The sequence below is a fragment of the Bemisia tabaci genome, chromosome 1 (assembly GCF_918797505.1).
Source record: "Bemisia tabaci chromosome 1, PGI_BMITA_v3".
Classification (NCBI taxonomy): Eukaryota; Metazoa; Arthropoda; class Insecta; order Hemiptera; family Aleyrodidae; genus Bemisia; species Bemisia tabaci.
The window spans coordinates 49442035-49460998 of record NC_092793.1 but is presented as its reverse complement, the minus strand read 5'-3'; the positions used below and the strand labels follow the sequence as shown (position 1 = coordinate 49460998).

Genomic DNA, 18964 nt, shown 5'->3' with positions numbered 1-18964 from the left:
TACATGTGAACCAATGCTTTCTGGGGCTCATGTGGCGATCGAGATACGTCGTTGCGTGAGAGAGCGCCGATTTGTGCAAGTCGCTCATTCGTGTAAACGCGTCCAATTATTCAGACGGCGAGAGCATTGGGAGCATTCGTATGCGGAATAATTAAACGTTTGTGTTGGCGCAAGAAGAAGATGGAGTGACCGAGGAGGAGGAAATATGTTATGCGCACGGGCAACCGCAACACTCGCTAGCACGGCTCCATCCCCCGATTCGGCAAAGTTGACCGTCCACTTCAAAGGCGGGACGTATGCTTTTGTCTGACAGAGGCCTCCTGTGACATTATTCTCAACCACCCGTGTCCAACGCGTCGCCAGAAAAAGTCCCCGACTTTCAGGGCGATTTCCCGGCGAATTTGCAGGTGTCTGAAATTTGGTGAATTTCATGTAGAAATGAACTGCTGAGAAAACTGAGCACGATGACATTTTTCGTTTCCAAATGAAGAATTTGCAGGTGTCTAAAATTTGATGAATTCCGTGCATAAAGGGACGCTACCAAAAGAGCTGAGCACGAGGATACCCTTGGTTCATAAATTGAACAATTATTGGAGGAGATACGACAAAATAATCTTATCTGCTAAAATACATGCGTTTAAATGGCAAATGCCGCCAGGTGACGTCACAAGACGGTGCATTTTCTCACTTTTAAATCTATTTTTATACTATTTCCCATGGCAGAAAAAAATTGTAAAAAATACTACAAAATCAGCTCTTTAGGCACTTTCAGATAAAATAATTAAAAATTTGCGTGCAAAGCCTCCACTGAACAATTATTGCAGGAAATATGACAAAATAATCTAATCTGCTAGAATACTCGTGTTTAAATGGAAATGCTACCGCATGACGTCACAACTCACAAGGCACATTTCCTCCCTTTAAATTTTTTCCCTCCGATATTCTATTTCAGAAAAAAATTAAGAAAAATACTGCGAACTCAGCTCATTGAGCATTCTCAGATGAAGTAATACAATTTTTATGTGCAAACTCTCCAGACCAATAGATTTTCCCCTCGTGAGTAACACCGTGAACTGGCAAAATCGCAACGATACCTACTGGCTAACAAGCATTGAATTCCTTCTCTTAGTATATGGACTTTGGGTGGATTATAAAAGAAAATCAGTGAAATTTTCACTGCTAGTACTTAAGTGAACCCATAACGTTTAAATTGAATTCATGTCGGATGATGAACTTAGGCGCTTCCCGTGCACCAGTAAACAAAGATTTTCTCAAAACTCCGAGCTGATGGAGGAATTGTGAGGACGGTCAGAAATGAGACGGAGTACAAGCAAAATGTATCTCATTTGTTTGATTGCTTCGATTTATTTCCTGCTATCTCAATCTCCAGAATTAATTTCGAGACGGCTGTGCGGCGTGCAGAGTAACATGTGGACAGTAATGACCTAATTACTGGACAACATGTTCATTAGGGGATGATTAATTGTGCGGATATATTCCCTTGAACCACACACCCTTCTCCTTTCACCCCTTTCGATCCCTACGTGGAGCCATTGTCCCTTCATCGTCATTAGTTATTGTTGTTTCTCCTCGCCGTGTCTTCTTGACGCAGTCCCGCAGGAATATCAGAGTCGAGAGTAATCAGATTAGTTGATACAGCAAGTGTTTTAGCAATAATATTGATGCTCCTATCATGATGTTTAAGACCTGCGAAAAACCGGGATTACCGGAATTTTTGGAGAATGAAAAATATTCAGAAAAACCAGGGAAGTTTTCAAGAGATTGCTGGAAACTGGGAATCCCTTTGGTGTCCTCGCCCGGATGGATCGAATTATTTTAAAAAATTAGTGGTTCATGTTGATCTATTTTCACAAAATTGGACAAGTTATGAAACAAATTATTTTTCCTTGAACTTTGAGGGAAACTTCAACTTTTTTCTCAAAGAATCTAGGGCAAAATGAGAAGAAATCATCACCAATTCCGTGGAAATCAAAACATATCATGGAAGCTTGCTTCGAAAAATAGCAAAAGACAATAGTGATATACTTCCTTTGCCGAGAAAAAATCATTAATAGACCAAACTCCTCTTTTGGAAGCACACCATACGAAACAATTCAATGATGTAAAGGTGTGCGTCTGTGCGAACATCTACCCGAATTCCAGACTTGGATATACATACATGACGATAGTGAGCGCAACGAGGGTGAAAAAAATCGCGCAAGGAACATTATTACTATGCAAGAGAGCGAAAAAGAATGGAGATATGAGTAAAAATATAAAGAAAACACAGATAAGAGGCAGAAAAGCATACGTGCGGAGAAAATATGGGTGAGGATGCCAAGTTTCAACGGGTACAATACATGAGGACCCATTAAAGCAGAATTTCTTGGTTCAAAACAAACTGTCACAAGGAAATTGCTGATAAAGAGCTCCATTTTTGTTGGCCATGACCAAAGACTATACCTGTGGCTGATTATTGAAATTGACAGACAAAGTGATAGATGAAGAGGACAAATGGAAAATGAAGCGATTCTATTGGTTGAAATGGGTGGTTGTCATGGACTGAGGAGAAAAATAAGTAATGGACTCGCAATAGAGTAGCTCATGGGTTGCCGTTCGTTGGTCCATTACTTATCTAATTTTTCCATCGCAACCGTTCCGCTTCAACCATTAGGACTGCTAAAATTTCCCTTCGTCTTCTTTGTCTATCGCTATATCTACCAATTTCAAAAATCAGTCCACAGAAGCCAGCGGGCTGATTAATTAAATTGAAGACAAAGCTATAGACAGAAGTTATAGTGAGTATGGAGCTATCCTATTGGTTGAAATGGATGGTTCCTGTAGACTAAAGAAGAAAATGATGGACGAACTATCGGGTCTCTCGGTCTCTCGTGAGTTGCCGTTAATTAGTCTATTACTTACCTCGTTTGTCCATTGCAACCACCCGCTTCCACCAATAGGATCCCTCTACATATCTGTTGACTCTTTTGTCTATAGCTTGGTCTGTCCATTTCAATTATCGGCCCTCAGGTTTTTAAAGTTAAAAAAAAAAAAAAAAAAGTCAAAGGCTTTGAAGATGCAGCTTTACGAATTTTCAAATGCACGCTTTTCCCCCAAAAGATGCCTCAGATTCGTCCAAGTTCGGCAACAAGACCTCGCTCTTATCGGGGTGCAGTGAACAGTGGTTGTGGCAGTCGTTTTGCGGAACCCAAGCCCAACGAGGCGAAGACGTCGTCCTCCGGGCGTCGCCAAATCCACGAAAATAATCCACTTTTCCCGAAGAATCGCCCGACGAAAAGCTCGCCGAACGGCAATGACGTTAGATACTGACACGGCATCGGGAGTCACGTCGCGTTACGTTACGTCATTCCCGTTGTAGCTGAGGCTCATTGCACTTCCTCCGGCGAATCCGGAAGGGAGGAGGGCTCAGACGCGTATCTCGGCAAACGTCATCAGATTAGTCGAGTTTTTCCATAGCTTCCCCCTTCCATTGTATCTGGTTTCCGTCTCCGGGGAGATCCTCTTTCGCGTCGATACGTAAACGAGTGTCCCTGTTAAAGTTTCGTTAAGGGGCGAGGAGTCCCGCCACAAACTCTCGATAGTCTCAACAGTCTATTTTTCCAGTGACTGAGCCAGAGTGAGCGTCATGAAAAAATCCATCGAAACCTTTATAATGTGGATCTGGGAGGATACGCCCTGTGACCGCTTTGCAGTCCAACCCCCCAAAGCGCTGTGCGCCTCCGGCGTTAAACGATACGCGTTAGTATCATGATTTTATAGTACACGACAATGATGATGATGATGATTTGATAATCACTGCTAGAACCCTCAAAGTGGTATCTCGAGAGAATTTTAGTCTAGAACCTATTTTATACTGCCACCAAAAGACTCAAGTGATCAGAATAAGGGGTATAATCCACTTTACAAGAGTGAAGTTAACTGCACGATGAGCTAATGCTGGTCCGTAAAAAAAATCGTTTTTTCTCGCATTTATATCGATCGAGTTTTATTTTTTGAGGGAAGGGGGGTGGGCGAAATAAGCTCCAGAGTAAAATTCACTACGGATTCCCTTCTGTGTATGAAGAGTATATCCTAGTATTTTAAGTGTAAGCTAAGATAAAACTTGACGGATATTGCGGAAGGATAGGTGGCAAGGAGGTACTGGTAGGAAAACCGAATTAATTTTGCCTGCACAGGTGCATTTTGCGCAAGTGGATGCTGAGTCAACTGTTTAATGGAACACCGTTCCGTTTTTTAAATTACTCTTCAGTTTCCTGTAGTGCGGTGAAAAACCTATCACTTTCGCCGTTTTAAATTGTTGAACAATCTTATTTACCTACTAAAATAATGATTTAAAACTGAAGTTGATTTTTAAAACTACACAACAGTGAAACCTCTACGGATATTACGAGGTGAGGGGAGGATATAGATGTAAAATGGACGGGTTGCAAATCAATTAAAGGCGACTGGAAGTGGAAGCGACGAGAAACCGCATGCCGCACTATGGTCTGGGAGCGCCGAATCGTGGCCAAAAATCCGATTTTTGAAAGTACGAAAATCTGTCAATCGAGCATATAATCCTTATCTACATCCTTTAGTAGGTGTGAAATGACCTATCAAATCTTCTGTAATTGTTTTTACGATCAGATACATGGTGGCGAACTTCACATCCTCGAGGTAAGTAAACAAACGTGAGAATTTAAAGTGCACGTTATCGTGTCTTGCCTTGTGTCGTTTGGTGATAAGTTGGCGTAAATCCCCGATCAAATATGGAAAAGAAAGGTGAAAGTAAGTACTTTTTGATGGTTTAATCGTTTTTATTATTATGATTAATTTTATGATCACCATGAGACTCCAAAGTTTTGTCCTAATTTAGGCAAAAAATTGCCTTCACCTTAAGTTTTAGTTATCGGTAACACGAGGTAACACGTTCTCATTTGTGCAAAAATGTTGCTCATATGTTCCTCTAACAGGATATCACAGGTTTTTTTGCGTATTTTTGCGTCTGGGGCCTTTTTTGGTCATTTTAGTGAAGGACTTATACGATTTTCTGCGCAATCTGATTTCATTGCAGAAGGAGATAAGAGAGATGAGACAAGGTCAACATTTGATATAGGGTGATTCATATGTATTTTTGGCTGCTGAATCCGAAAATGATATCAGTTTTTTTCCAGCACTTGCCAGATTTCCGGAAAATAAAGTTTTTTTGCAAAAAACCTCATTTTTAAGCAAAACAATATTTTCTCCGGAAAAACGACAAATGGTGGATAAAACTTAGGTATTTTTTTTTATTCTTCAGCCTGTATACATAATACAAATGTATTAACTCGGCCCGCTGTGGTGCGTAGTGGTTGTAGTGCTGGCTTTAAGATCAAGAGGTTCCGAGTTCAATTCCTGGCTAGGCAACCCGAGAATGGTAATCCGCAAGGTTTTAGGGTCTGATCTGGGTCTGGGTCTGAAGGCCCCAGAGCCAAAAAGATGCAAAAAAACCTATGATATCCTGTTAGAGGAACATATGAGCTACATTCTTGCACTGATAAGAACGTGTTAGCTCGTGTTAGTGATAACTTAAACTTAAGGTGAAGGCAATTTTTTGCCTAAATTAGGACAAAACTTTGGAGTCTCATGGTGGTCATAAAATTAATCTTAATACTAAAAACGATTAAACCATCAAAAAGTACTTACTTTCACCTTTCTTTTCCATATTTGATCGGGGATTTACGCCAACTTATCACAAAACGACACAAGGCAAGACACGATAACGTGCACTTTAAATTCTCACGTTTGTTTACTTACCTCGGAGGATGTGAAGTTCGCCACCTTATATCTGATCGTAAAAACAATTACACAAGATTTGATAGGTCATTTCACACCTAGTAAATGATGTAGATAAGGATTATATGCTCGATTGCCAGATTTTCGTACTTTCCAAAATCGGATTTTTGGCCACGATTCATTAGGCCTAGAATCTTTATAATAATTCTAACCATGAAAATCAGCGCAGAATGGTTGACAGCCTGCAATGAGTATAAGAATGTCAAAGCTATTTAGGTCTAAGTAGTATTGAATATATCTAGAAAATTTTGCTAGCAGGATTTGATGATCAAAGAGTAAATTATTTTTAAAAAATCGCTAGAAATGAACATTTTTAGGGACAATTTTTGGTTCGGGGAGGGGGCGACCTAAAGGGCTAATACCATATGTCTTGCTAACACGAATATCACCATATTGAATGTGCATTTTTTTTAACTTACGCTCCAGTCAGGATCAATAGACCGAAAAACATAGTACTGACTTGATTCAATTTCAATCATTTCTTCTCCTCTTATATTTCTGGATTAAATACGTATTTTTGGGGCTTCTGCCCTGATAACCTCTTGATCATTGAAAAATAGATTTCATATTATAGTTAGACAACCTTCAAAACATTAAACTGACATTCAATGTGGTATTCTAATCATATTTTGGCTTTTCTTCTAATTTTTTGGTTTCAAGGGCCTGCCGCCATCTTGGATTTAAGAATTTTGTAAAACTAAGGTCAAATTTGAATTCAGCGACCCAAAAAACATAAGTACACCAAATTTCATGATATTCTGATCATTTCCTGATTTATGGCCACAATTCGGCGCCCCCAGACCATAGTGTGCCGTAGCGCTCCATTGAAGTTCCAACCGTCCGCCTGCACGAACATCCACAGGAATGAGGAATGAATCGAATCGTGGCGCGAGTCGCATTAAAAAACGCCTTCAGTTAGTTTGACCTACCACACGCGTGACCGCAGCGTTAAAATAGTTGTATGTGCGCCTTGTGCTGCTTTCGCATCGGTTGTTGCTGGCGCTGGCGGCGTGATTTTATTCGGACGTTATCGTTAAAGGGGCGAAGTCTTTCCATATAGCCCCTGAATTTGAACATGGTAGTAGAAGATAATTTGCACACAAAAATCGTATTGCTTCATCTGAGAGTGTCTAATGAGCTGCGTTCGCGGTAGTTTTCATGATTTTTTTCTGACATGGGAAATTGGAGAAAAATTGATTTAAAAAAGAGAAAATGTGCCGCCTTATGACGTCATTTGGCGGCATTTTCCATTTAAACAAATGTATTTTAGCAGATTAGGTTATTTTGTTATATTTTCTCCAATAATTGTTCTATTCAGAAAGCAAGGCTACCCTCGTACTCAGTTTTTCTAGCAATACCATTTTAAAGATGAAATTCACAAAATTTAAGGCATCTAGGAGGAAATTGGAAACCGGTGTGGGGACTGCAGACATAACGGTTCGTGGTTGAAAAAAACTACCTTGAAGGCTCTTACAATTTACAGAAAATTCTTATTAATCGATAATTTGATCGGTCACATATTTTGTATTTTTCTGACCTTGTCTATTCCTATGTTTTTTATTTATTTTACATTATATCGAGGCATTTAATTTAACACTGCATTCAATATTCAAATGCATGGCACAATACGAATTGTAAAATGCACGAAAAAAAAAGAAAAAACATATCAATCAACCTCATTTCGAGCTGTTTTTAACAATGGCTAAGTTATTAGTTAAAAGTAAGAGGTTTATGCTATAGCAACTTCACAATTGAAAGAGTGCACCGGGTCTTATCACCATATTTTGGGTGGGCGGCAAAATTAGAGTTTCAAGTTAGAGTTACCTAAAACAGTTCCGTAAAATGTTTTGTTTTTCAAACTTAAAGTCACCTTTCCGAATGAATCACTAGAAAAGTATGATTTGAAGCATCGCGTTCTATGCTGCCTCTTCGAACTGTTACAAGGAAAGTGAATCACGCGAACAAAAACGATCCTCCGAATTGAAATGTTTCTTTGTAGAAGCGAATAAGTTCGTTTGATGATATAGAGCGACAAACATTCAGTTTATATGTTCGACCTTTATCTAGTGTACTTGGCACAGTGCTTCATTCTAATGAGGGGTGATTGGTATATTTCATGAACAAAAGCCTTGTTTGTACGGCCTTGTTTCTCTTTCCAATCGGAGGAGATGGCTAGACTTGATTTTTTTTCTTTAATTTTTTTTTCTTAATATCGAAGCTCTGGGCCGGAGACGAGGGATCCTTTAAGATCATTAGCTGAGGAAACGGGAAGAAACATGTAAATCAAATAAAACTAATAAGTTGGTGAGCGGATCGACTCCTAACGGTATTAAAGGCTTACTCCTCGTGTTTAAACTTGCCGGGTCGAAGCCGGAAGAAAGGGCGGAAGTGTTTAGAGAAAAAAGTCAGGAAGTGAAGCGCAAAACTTGGTTGAAGGGCTTTTGTCGTGAGAAGCGGGCCCCGGCGGGGGAGGGGGTTAATTCATTGTAAAACTACCCCCGAACGACCATCATTAAAGCGCAGCATTCTTTGTTCGTCCCGGGAGCCCCGGGGGCCGCGACCGGGACATTCTCAACTTGCGAAGTTTTCGAGAGGGCTTAATTATAGACAGACACGCGTTGGTTTTCAAACGATTGACTTGCAAAACTCCCTTGGCGCACTCCGGGTTGCGACTTGTCCACCGCCGGCGGAAACGCAACGGCAAGGTTTCCATGATTCCTTTGTTTTCGAATCCCTTGACTTCTTTTGCTTTCCCCTCACTCCAAAATTTTCAAATTATCTGAATTTCCCTGACAGCCGAATAAAAAATTTGGCAAAACTTCCGAGAGTGGAAATTTCCGAAGTGTAGCACTATCAAGCGTATTTTTTCCTCTCTTTCTTTATTATTTTTCTTTCCTTTTTTCTTTTGTCCAGTTCTTCTTCGGTTTTTTTCAAAGAAGTTTTGTCCAAATTTTCAAATTATCTTAATTTTTCTGACAGTGGAATGAGAATTGTGTCAAAACTTTTTTAAAAAAGGAAGAAGAACTGAAAAAAAGAAAAAAGGAAAGGAATAATAGAAAAGAAAGACAGAAAAAAACGCTTAACATTGCTACTTTTCGAATATTTCCACTCATAGAGACTTAAATTATGGATAAGAAGTAGTATCTACCCTCTTGAATGAAGTGAACGGTGAAGTTGAACAGGCTGAAGTTTCCGAGCCGATTGATGCTCACGGAGTTCCTTGACTTTCCTTACAAATTTCCCTGCTCTTTCCTTACTTTTCCCAGTCACCGCAACGTCTCCGACTTTCCCTGATTTTCTCAGTTTGCCGGACCGCCAGAAATCACGCAAAGTTTTCTAGATTTTTTTTTATTTTCCAATTCTCTGACTTTTTCCTGGCAGTTTCCTAGAAATTTTAAAATTCTCTGGCTACCTGACTTGCTTTAATCTTTGAAAAAATCTTCTGCTTGATTTTTTTCTTCTTTAAATTGCGTCGAGTTTTGCTTGAAGACGTACTTTTCACGTCTCGGGATAGGAGAGAAGCACTCAAAAAAATGTTCGAGATCTCTTGATAAGACTAATTTAGTGGGTACGTCATTCGATATGCCGCCATGAAATTAGGCCGTCTTTAAAAAACGTGGCAAAACAATGGATATCAAAACAGTCGATAGAAACATCGAATACTTCAAATATCGGAATATAATAAGAATGCTTCAGTTTGTGCCTTGCCTACTCGTTCATTCCCTGAATTATTGCAAATTCCAAGAGAATAGAAACCCTAATTTTAGATGATAGCCCAAAAAAGTTGAGAATAGAGAAAATATAAAACGAGAAATAAACACTAAACTGTACGTAACAAGGTTGAGAAAAGGAGCTGGGTCCACACCTGGGAAAATATAAAATAAACGGCCGCAGGTGTGAAAACTTTTCAGAATCGATGGCGAAAATTCCCGGAAAAGCGTCCACTGTGCGGGAGGGAAATTCGTGTTTCGCGCCTTTCAAAGTTCCGGCGATCAAGATCAGAGCATCGTGGCGAGGGAGGGCGAGGGCACTGCACTCCTCCCCCGCCTCCCACCCCACCCCGCGCTTCTTACACGTTCTTCGATATTCTTTTTCAATGGCATAATTAACATTCTGCACTTCCGTCCCTACCACTCCAGAAAATACACTGCCTCCTAACGAGCGACGGTTTCTGTGAATTAGTCCTACTGCCTCCGGCTCCAGCTACCGTGTCCTGAGATAGAGGAAAACCAAGAACTAAAAAACCAGCCGAGGGAAATGGGGTTAGTCTCTTGCTTTCTGACCTTATTTTCCTTCCGACTAATATCGAATAAAGACTTAACTGTACCCCCAAATCAAACAGAGGCGTTTCTTGCTGGCCGGTGAAACTTTTTGGGCTGTATTATGCATAAGCTCTTTTTGATGAGGTACACCTTGGGCTTAATGCTCTCTCTTTCTCTGAGGATCTCAGTTCAAGATCAAAATTCGAACCATTTCCGATCAAAATAGATCATTCGATGACTGTTGGTCACCCTACAAATTTTTTTTCGATGAAAATTGGACAGCTCGTCCAATTTTTCCCAGACGCGAGGACGTGAGGCGACTAAATTTTAATGTTACACCATTTCCATTCGCGAATCAACCTTTTCCTAAGATACTATTGTGCATCTCAAATTGAGAATTTTACTGATTTTTCCTTGGATTACACGCCAAAATCAGCAGATTGTGGACATGACATTGCTTGGACAAGTTTTGTTAAGAATTTAATTGTTTGGGTCAACTTTGCAACCTTGGAATAGAATTACAAGGACCAATCCATTCAGGTTAGTCATTGCGCATCTTTTTGGAATCCACTATCCGCCCGGCCTTTACTCAACCATAGCCAATGTGACGTCATATTGACACTCTCCATAAGAAATTCATTGCATTTAAATTTCCCGCCGATAATCGTATAGTAACACAATACCTTGCCTCTAATTCACGCTATGGTGGTATATTGCGTCTAGATGTTTCTTTCAATCGAAATTCCTTGTGTTCAATGAGTCCTCAATTGATTCACAACCTGTCAACGACTAAATTGTGATGAATTAACAAAGCTGACTCACACAAAATTTGTGCATGAGGTTATGTTACTTTTTTTTGACTTGAACCATGTAGAACGACATAATCGCTTCATCAGTTCTAAGTGCAGTAGGTTCTCAAAACTCACCCGCGGCGAATGAAAGACCAGTGTGGATTGGTTCCTCCGTACAGGAAACGACGTCATTATTGAGAAATGCGCCTGAAACTTGAAGGTTAGGCAAAAAAAAGGCAAAAGTGGAGCTTACCTGAAACTCGAAGTTGGCGAACTGCTTGACGGTGTCGATGTCGGCAACGGCCTCCGGGACCCGGGGACAGATGGTAGGGTCGGAGGAGCTGTCCGACTCCAACCAGCCGGGCTTCGTCTCCTGGGCGGGACCCCACTCCTCAGGGATCCCTTCCTCGCGGTCCCCGTAATCACCCCCCGCGGCACTCGCATCCCCGCCGCCGCCGCCCACGCCCCCACCGCCACCACCACCTCCGTTGCGCCCGTCGCCCACCTTCTCGATCGGGCCGCCGTTGTTGGCATAGTACACGCAGAGCGTCGTCACAGACGCGATGAGCAGGACGGCCACGAGAGAGCGGGACGTCCCGCGCCGGAAAAGCTTCAGCATCCTCGCTTCCTGGATCACTCCACCATGGAGGCTAGTCTTTCAAGCGGACGTGAGAGGGCGCTGCCGGCGGCTTCGTCCGCGGTTCCCGAGGGATCATCTATCGCTCCCCGCGAGCTCGTGCCTTGTCCACTTCGATACGTGAAATCCAGGGATGCAGCTAGCTTCGTAATGTCCTTCTTCACGCCATACGCGATCGCCTTGCTTATATCGAAGGAAAACTTGGGAACCTTAAATTGTACCCAAGATACCGATCTATAGTTGAGACTAGATTTTTTAAAAGGTTTCAGCTGATTTATTTCAGTTCAATCGTGATTTCCGTCCGATTCACTACGCTTTGGCCGACACTATTTCCGATCCAAGGTTGACTTGTAAATTTAACAGTAAAACTGGGCAAGAAACGGATTATCTTCTTAGAGATGGATAAAATCCACGACGAGGCAAAATATTACGATAATTGATAATGGATTATCAAAGCGTAAACCTCAATCGACTGATTTGATTTAGTTGTTCTGTCCGATTCACTATGCTTTGGCCGACACTGATCACATATTGTAAAAAAGAAATCTCATCGAGAAAACTGACTATGAACCTTTCTCACATGTAAAAAAAAAAGAGTTAAACGACTTCCGATTGGTTAAATTTCGGGTGGTTGGAACGGCTGTCTACCGGTGCAGGGGGAGTCACACTCGCGGCGGTGACCGGTTAAACGGCGCTGCGCATCGGGTCTGCGCGCGACGGAAAACTCCGATGACTGCTCCGTTTTCCCGTTTTTCTCGGCGATTCTTTTGTTTGCGCTCAATTGGCAGGTCAAGCGTGGATAAACGGGACCTTGGTGCCGCCGGAAAACTGGGGTTTCGCGTTCGCGAATCTTCGCTGAGGCCGCGGTCCGCGAATCCGCCGGGAAACACCTGAAACAAAAAAAAAAATGACGTTTAGTTCACGCGTTTTAGCGACGCAAATGCAACGATGGAGCTGTCGCATGAACCAAGAATTTTCCATTCAACCTTTACAACACACAGAGAAATTCCAACAAAAAAGTTTGATTAATACGAGAAGTAAAACACAAGATGACCCTGGCCTTCGGTTGACAATTTCAAAAGAAAATGGCAGCTATTTTTCTTGATAAACTTTAATAGAAGACGAATGGTGAATACCACCGTCGCAATCGAAGGAATGCATGTTTCCAGTCTTTTTGACGTTCAATAAACTTCAGAAAACGCTCGCTGACTAGGATTAAGATAAAACCGAGTTGATAAAATGCGTAATATCTGGAGACTCGGCACCATCAGAGCGCCGATACTTGACTGATCTATAATAATTGCTTTCTGCTGAGACTTACTGAGGCACCGAAGCCGAAGCGAGTCGTTAACTATTGGAGCTTAATAAATTTTAATTATTTATTCCATTTCGGCTTTTTCATTTTTTGAACGCTCTGTTCTGCTGGAGTAGTCTCTTTATCATTCAGCGAAAGCTGAGGTGTTATTTGAACTTTTTTTCAAATTTTCTAGGCCTTGGGCAGGCTTGAGGTTTCATATCGACGGTGAAACTACCAAACCACGTATCTCGGTTTGCGACGTCGCAGACTTCCTGTCATACTTTATTTTTTAAATGAAAAACTACTTAACGTCTAGTCTTGAAAATTTCTGTGATTTTTTCTCTTTGTGCGGAGAAAATTCTGTGAAAATTTCAAGGAATGATATTGATTTGGTCGACTTCAAAAAAATAAAATGCGAGCGTAGATTTTTAAACACCGCAAACGAGATACGTGGTTTGGTAGTTTCACCGTCGATATTCATTACTTTCATTAAATTATACACTAAAAAAAAACGGGACAGTTGCTCTAGTTGCTAAATTGAGGTTTTATGATTTCAGGTAACAGATTACAGATCAGCAAAAAAATGACAAGATCCGCCCGAACACCAGCATTCAACGGCCGATCTGCCGTGATAGCGAAAGGAGCCATAAGTGCAAAATAAATGAGGTGTTCAGAAAATGGGCTCAGTAACGTCTGAGCTGAACATTTTTGAAAGAAGCCTCCGTTTTTTGTTGAATTGCCACCGATCATCCGGAAGACTCTAAGAATCATTTGGATTATTAAAAATCGACCAATTCGACCAACCTGGGTTAACCCAAATTTATAAAAAGGGTATTTTTCATTTTCATGTCAGGCTAGTTTTAGGCAAGACAGCTGAAAGTGATTTGTTCTGCATGTGGTTTTTGTTGTGTTTTGGACATACAACAAACACATGAAGGTTAAAAATTGGCAGAAAAAGGCGCCGTTTTACTTAAAAGTACCGCACTGATTGGCCCTCTGACGGAATAATTCTCTTTACGGCTGTTTTGTCTGAAGCAAAGTCAATTTTTACGCACTTACAGCTTTCTAACGTGTCTGGTTTTCACACTAATTAGACGAATCTTGCTGTTTGAGCTCTTTCAGTGATTTTATCTAAACGAGATTAGACGAATTTTAAAATTATCTCGATTTCGAAAAATTGCGAGTTACGCCTTTCTTTAGTATCACGGAAGCAATATTAACGGATACATCAGTACATCACCCTTCAAACGCGTGACGTCATTTCGTATTTTGAGTGGCAACGCACCCCGACATTCATCGGTCATCATTTAGGGAAATTCAAGCTCAACAGGTTGCAGATCAATTATCATGCGGCGAAAAATGGCGTACAGTGGAACGAGTCTTTGGATGAGTCGGACAATAAATTTTCGCAAAATTTTTAAAATTTTACGTTTGTCTCGTCACAATTTTAATTTTCAGGGGTGCTTACCACACCCCAAGGGAGAGAGAAATTTTAAGAGAAAACCAATGAAAGCATCAACATATCATATCAGTGAAGATAAACGCTTTTAAAGTTTTAAAATCATGTCCTACCTCTCCCATTGACTCGATCCACTGTGTAGCGTTGCCCTCCGACCTTTACTTCCGCCTTGCCCGATTACATTGTTTAGATTCGTTAAAGCGGGGGTTGCAACCGTACATTGTCTCCGGCGGCAACAAGGGAGAGCAGGAGAGATTAACACGCTCACCGGTGCGACTGTCATCAAAGATTCAGCGGATTACAGCGAGCGCAACAAGACTGATAATGGCCGACAGTGGCGATGGCGACGGGGAGGGTGGAGCCGATATAAGTTAACTTTCATTAGAAATAATAACGGCGGAGCTTAAACAGGACTGACACACGGAGACAAGGGTTAATGAGAACGGGGGACGCTACAAAACTACCCTCGTGCTCCATGCTCCTCCGCCTCCCGCTCCGAGTGTCTCGGATTTATTGATGCCTCGGATCGTTGTCCGACTTGGCCGATGCTGCCGTGCGAGGAGAAACGTCGTATAAACCTCCAGGCGTTGCCAAATTGCCTTTGATGAAACACGAATTTCCTGGTAAACTTATAAATGTTTTTTTTCCAATTTTTCAGAAAATTTTGCTCGCAATTTCATCTGAAGTTCCTGAAAATTGAAGGGAAAATATTCATAACTTTCCTCAAAAATGAAAATTTTATCGAAGGAAATTTGGCAACTCTCGAATTTTGATGCGGTGTTCTTCCTTAGCACGGTAGAATGGAGGAGTCGCCGGGGTTATCAGTCGCGCGCGTGACTTTCCCGAGAGACTCGGCAACCTCGGTCACCCGGACGAATGAACTTTCGAGAACTTTATTCTTCCGGGAAAATCGTCGCGAAAATTCGCGAGGCACGGTGGGCGTCTTGAAACCCCGAGGCGGGAGAGGACCTTTATTCGGGGCTGATCTGCACACGTGTCGAAAAAATTATCTGAGCTTTACGGTGCATCAAAAGTATTTTTAGTTTAAACCCAAAGATAGCGTATGCTCAAAAGTTGTTAAAAGGCATTGATAGGATGAAACGAAAATTCAAGGTCAACTCCTCTATTTTCGCTGTAAACATGGGGGTTGGAGTTTTGAGGGCTGAATGTTCCGATTTATAAAGATTTTTCTTACGAACCAAAAAAAAATAGCTGTCGGCATCAACATATGTTCCAAGCAAGCGTAAGAAAAGTTTGACCCGAGTAAATACTCGTAGAATCAATTTTTCAAAAATATTTATATATTTTTTTTTATTAATTCGTTGCTTTTCAAAGCCAATTTGGCAGCGTCTGAGAGCTCACTCTGTAATTTCCTTGGCACAGAGGCATTTTAAACCACGATTTGGACTACATTTTGTAATTGAGAACTATACAGTAGCTGGCTCTGTTTAGAAACAATGTAAATGTATGTACCATTAGTTTCCCTATGTGTGTTTTTACAGGCGAACTAGAAATTGTAATTTCTGACTGCAAAATGTCGTCCATTTGTAACATCGTGCAAAGATCGGGTATTGTGTGATCTTGAAGGCAGTTTAGGTTACCATGGAGGGGCACTTGGACGTATTTCTACCAAACGGAACTGTGTGCATTATAACGTGAGCCCTGTTGTGCATATATTCTTATGGGTCTCAGGGTTCATGTCTTAATGCACATAGTTCCGTTTAACAGAAATACGTCCACTTGGACGTTCAATCGTCTGGCGAACGGAGAACTTCGGAGCAAGAGCATTTACGCGATTGATTCTCCATGTTCCGGACCGGATGGGCCTTTGTGACGACAATGCTTGCCGAGAGAACAGTGATTTCGGCTCTCCGTTAGGTTTAGACAATGGGGGCTTTCAAACTAATTGTGCCTCTGTAGTAAATAGATTCACGTAATCACGGCCCGTGACGGGTGAAAATTCCAGACAGAAATTCCTAACACATGGGTGATGGTAAGTATTGGGTTTCGAAAGCTACCTTTAAAATTTACAAAAAAAATGATAACAATTGAATATTTAAAACAGGCAGTGGCGTAATTAGCCGGGGAAGGGGTGGCAGCAAGAAGGCGGAAGTTTCTCTGGCCCTTTGACAAATCTACTTTTATCGTGATTTTTGGAGCTTATTGGTCGGTTCATAGGACGATCCTTAGATGTTCTAAGGGTTTTTTTTTCTTTTTAATAGTAAAAAAAAAATATTTCCCCGAGAGCAAAACACTTACCTGATTCGATCGGTAACACGATGTGGACGATTTTTAGACATTGAAATGTAAAATTATCTTTAGATGCTACTTGACGATAAATTATTTGGCATTCCTGAAAAATTGGAGTTTTCTCAAAGTACAGTTTCATCGTAAGTTTTTAGGGTTAATTTAATACTCCCTTAATAGAATAATCAAAGAAATTCAAAGTCTACCCCATAACCCAAGGTGTAAAATGAGTGTTATAAAATTTATTTTCTCGAGGCTTTCAATTCGCCCCCTTAAAAGCGAGGGGAATTTTATATTTTAAAAAAAAAGCAATTAAAGCTGGCCAAATTTGAACAACCTAGTTCCAAAGCTTCATTCAATGCAGTTTTAGAGTAGTGCACTACCACTACTCCGAGCAATTCTTGCGTAAAATACATGGAAGTACTCAAGTATTATCAATCAGTTGGATAGGAAGCGGTCGGTCCCTTTAAGTCGAAAATTCAACATACACAGGACTAAACCCTTTCTTTCACCAACTTTTAAAGCTCTTGTGATGACAGGGTAAAGACAAGACTGAATTATCCGGACTTAGTATTAAATTAAAATATTAGTGAAAGCTAATAGGGAGCGGTCTGAAAGGGCGAGAAAGAGTGTCCTCCGATTATAAACGGAAATCGCACAAAGCTTCTCTAATAAAAACTAATTCGAGCTGCTATAAAAGTACATTCTGTCGACCTTTTGTTTTTGAGGGATACAACACTGCACGGAGGAGGGGGACGATACTGAATAGCGTAGCTTAAAGCGACGCACAGTGAGGCACAGAGAGTCATAAGAGATCTCACACATAATGTAGAAACTTCAAAAGTTAGTACCTTCTTTAATACGGAATGGAGAAGTTTAACAGTGGTTCAATTTCTTTTCTCGCAAATGCAGTTCCTTCAAAAAACATCCCTAAGAATGGGTCAGTTCCGCTGGTCACAAAATCTTGTTTTGATGCTTGATTCTTGTAGATAAGCCAAAAATAATAAGATCCGTCCAAATCGCATCTTTCTACGTTCAATAATGGCCGAGATATCGCCTTTTGTAAAGTCGGGTTTTTGACGTCACCCACCGCGGCAGTGACACCCTTGGTTTCTTCCACCTTGCTTTTATCCGGGTTTCACGTTGAACGACCAGTGCAAATGTAGGTCACGCTGACTGATGAGAGCAATGTGAAAGAAACTCGGGGGTCACTACTGCAGTGGATGACATCAAAACCCCGACTTTTCACAGGGCGATATCTCGGTTATTATTGAACGTAGAAATTTGCGATTTGGACGAATCTTATTATTCTTGGCTAATCTACAAGAATCAAGCATCAAAACACGATTCTGTAACCGGCGCAACTGACGCATGAAAAATGTGCAAAATAGCATGAAAACGAACCAAACATCAAAATTTGGAATTTCAGTCGAAAATCTCATGTCCAACCTCTACTGGAGGTTCTTACCGATGTGCGACACCAGGGAATAGGGGAGGAGACGGGAAAAAATTAATACGGACTGGAAAAGGGCAGCGGAAGAGAAAGGGCATAGAATTAACAGGGATGAGCGTTGTAGCTTACGTGACTGACTGGTGTGCTCGAGGAAAGGAAACGCAAAAGTTCAAAGTTACAGTGCAAAAAGGGGGTGAAAAGATTATATTGGCTTAGAAAAATCAATTGAGCTGCCTCGGCAACAATGAATGCCGATGCGAGGGAAAAAGTGGAGTAAAACAAACAAACGATAACATTCACACAAAGGGCCCGATCTTCGTAGTCGCACTGCGGGGGATATAGATCCCTGAGGTTCACGCAATACATGCTTGGAGAAGCGTTTAAAAGTGCAAAAGAGAAATATTTTTAGTTAAACGTTAAAGAAAAGCTGAGGCAGTTATACAATTAGTCAGCGTTTAAATTATTTTCCTTCCATGTTCCATGCGGATTCAGAAAATGAAGGATCAGACGTCTAGATATGGATTTATAGATGAATTTTTGAATTCTCCTAGTTCCAGAGATGAAGACAGATTTTCAGATCGAGCTCGAAAGTCATAATTGACCAAACAGGGAAAAAAGGGGTTGGACCCAACTTGGACATTTTCAATGAATTTTGGTAATAATCCGATAAATTAGGTTTAATAATCCGATAAATTAGGTTACTAACCCCAATGTTGCGGTAATATCAAAATAAATTGGAAATGCCCATATCATCCAGCAAATTCGGATGGTATCACGATTTCAGGGAATAACCCACAACACTTTTTTCCTTGGCGCCTTTCTAACACATTAAGAAAGAGAAAAACTTTTTTTTCACTATTCCCTAGAATTTTCAGCAATTTCCTTTACTTCAAAATGGGAGAAAAAATCTACGTACCAACATACTGTCAAACTTCCTTTGGTGCACAATTCAAAGGTAAAACTTTCAGAAAAGCTTTTCAATA

General features: G+C 40.9%; 1 protein-coding gene across 1 annotated transcript in view; it reads right to left on the bottom strand.

Moving 5' to 3' along the window:
* The window catches only part of alpha-Man-IIb (alpha-Mannosidase class II b), a 72830-nt gene extending 60717 nt beyond the window's left edge, over positions 1-12113 (bottom strand). Inside the window, exon 1 of the mRNA XM_072302387.1 lies at positions 11142-12113. Within this exon, the coding sequence (XP_072158488.1) occupies positions 11142-11507 (366 nt within the window). The 5' untranslated portion in view covers positions 11508-12113. The remainder of the gene's footprint in view (positions 1-11141) is intronic.
* Between the last annotated feature and the right edge of the window lie 6851 nt (positions 12114-18964).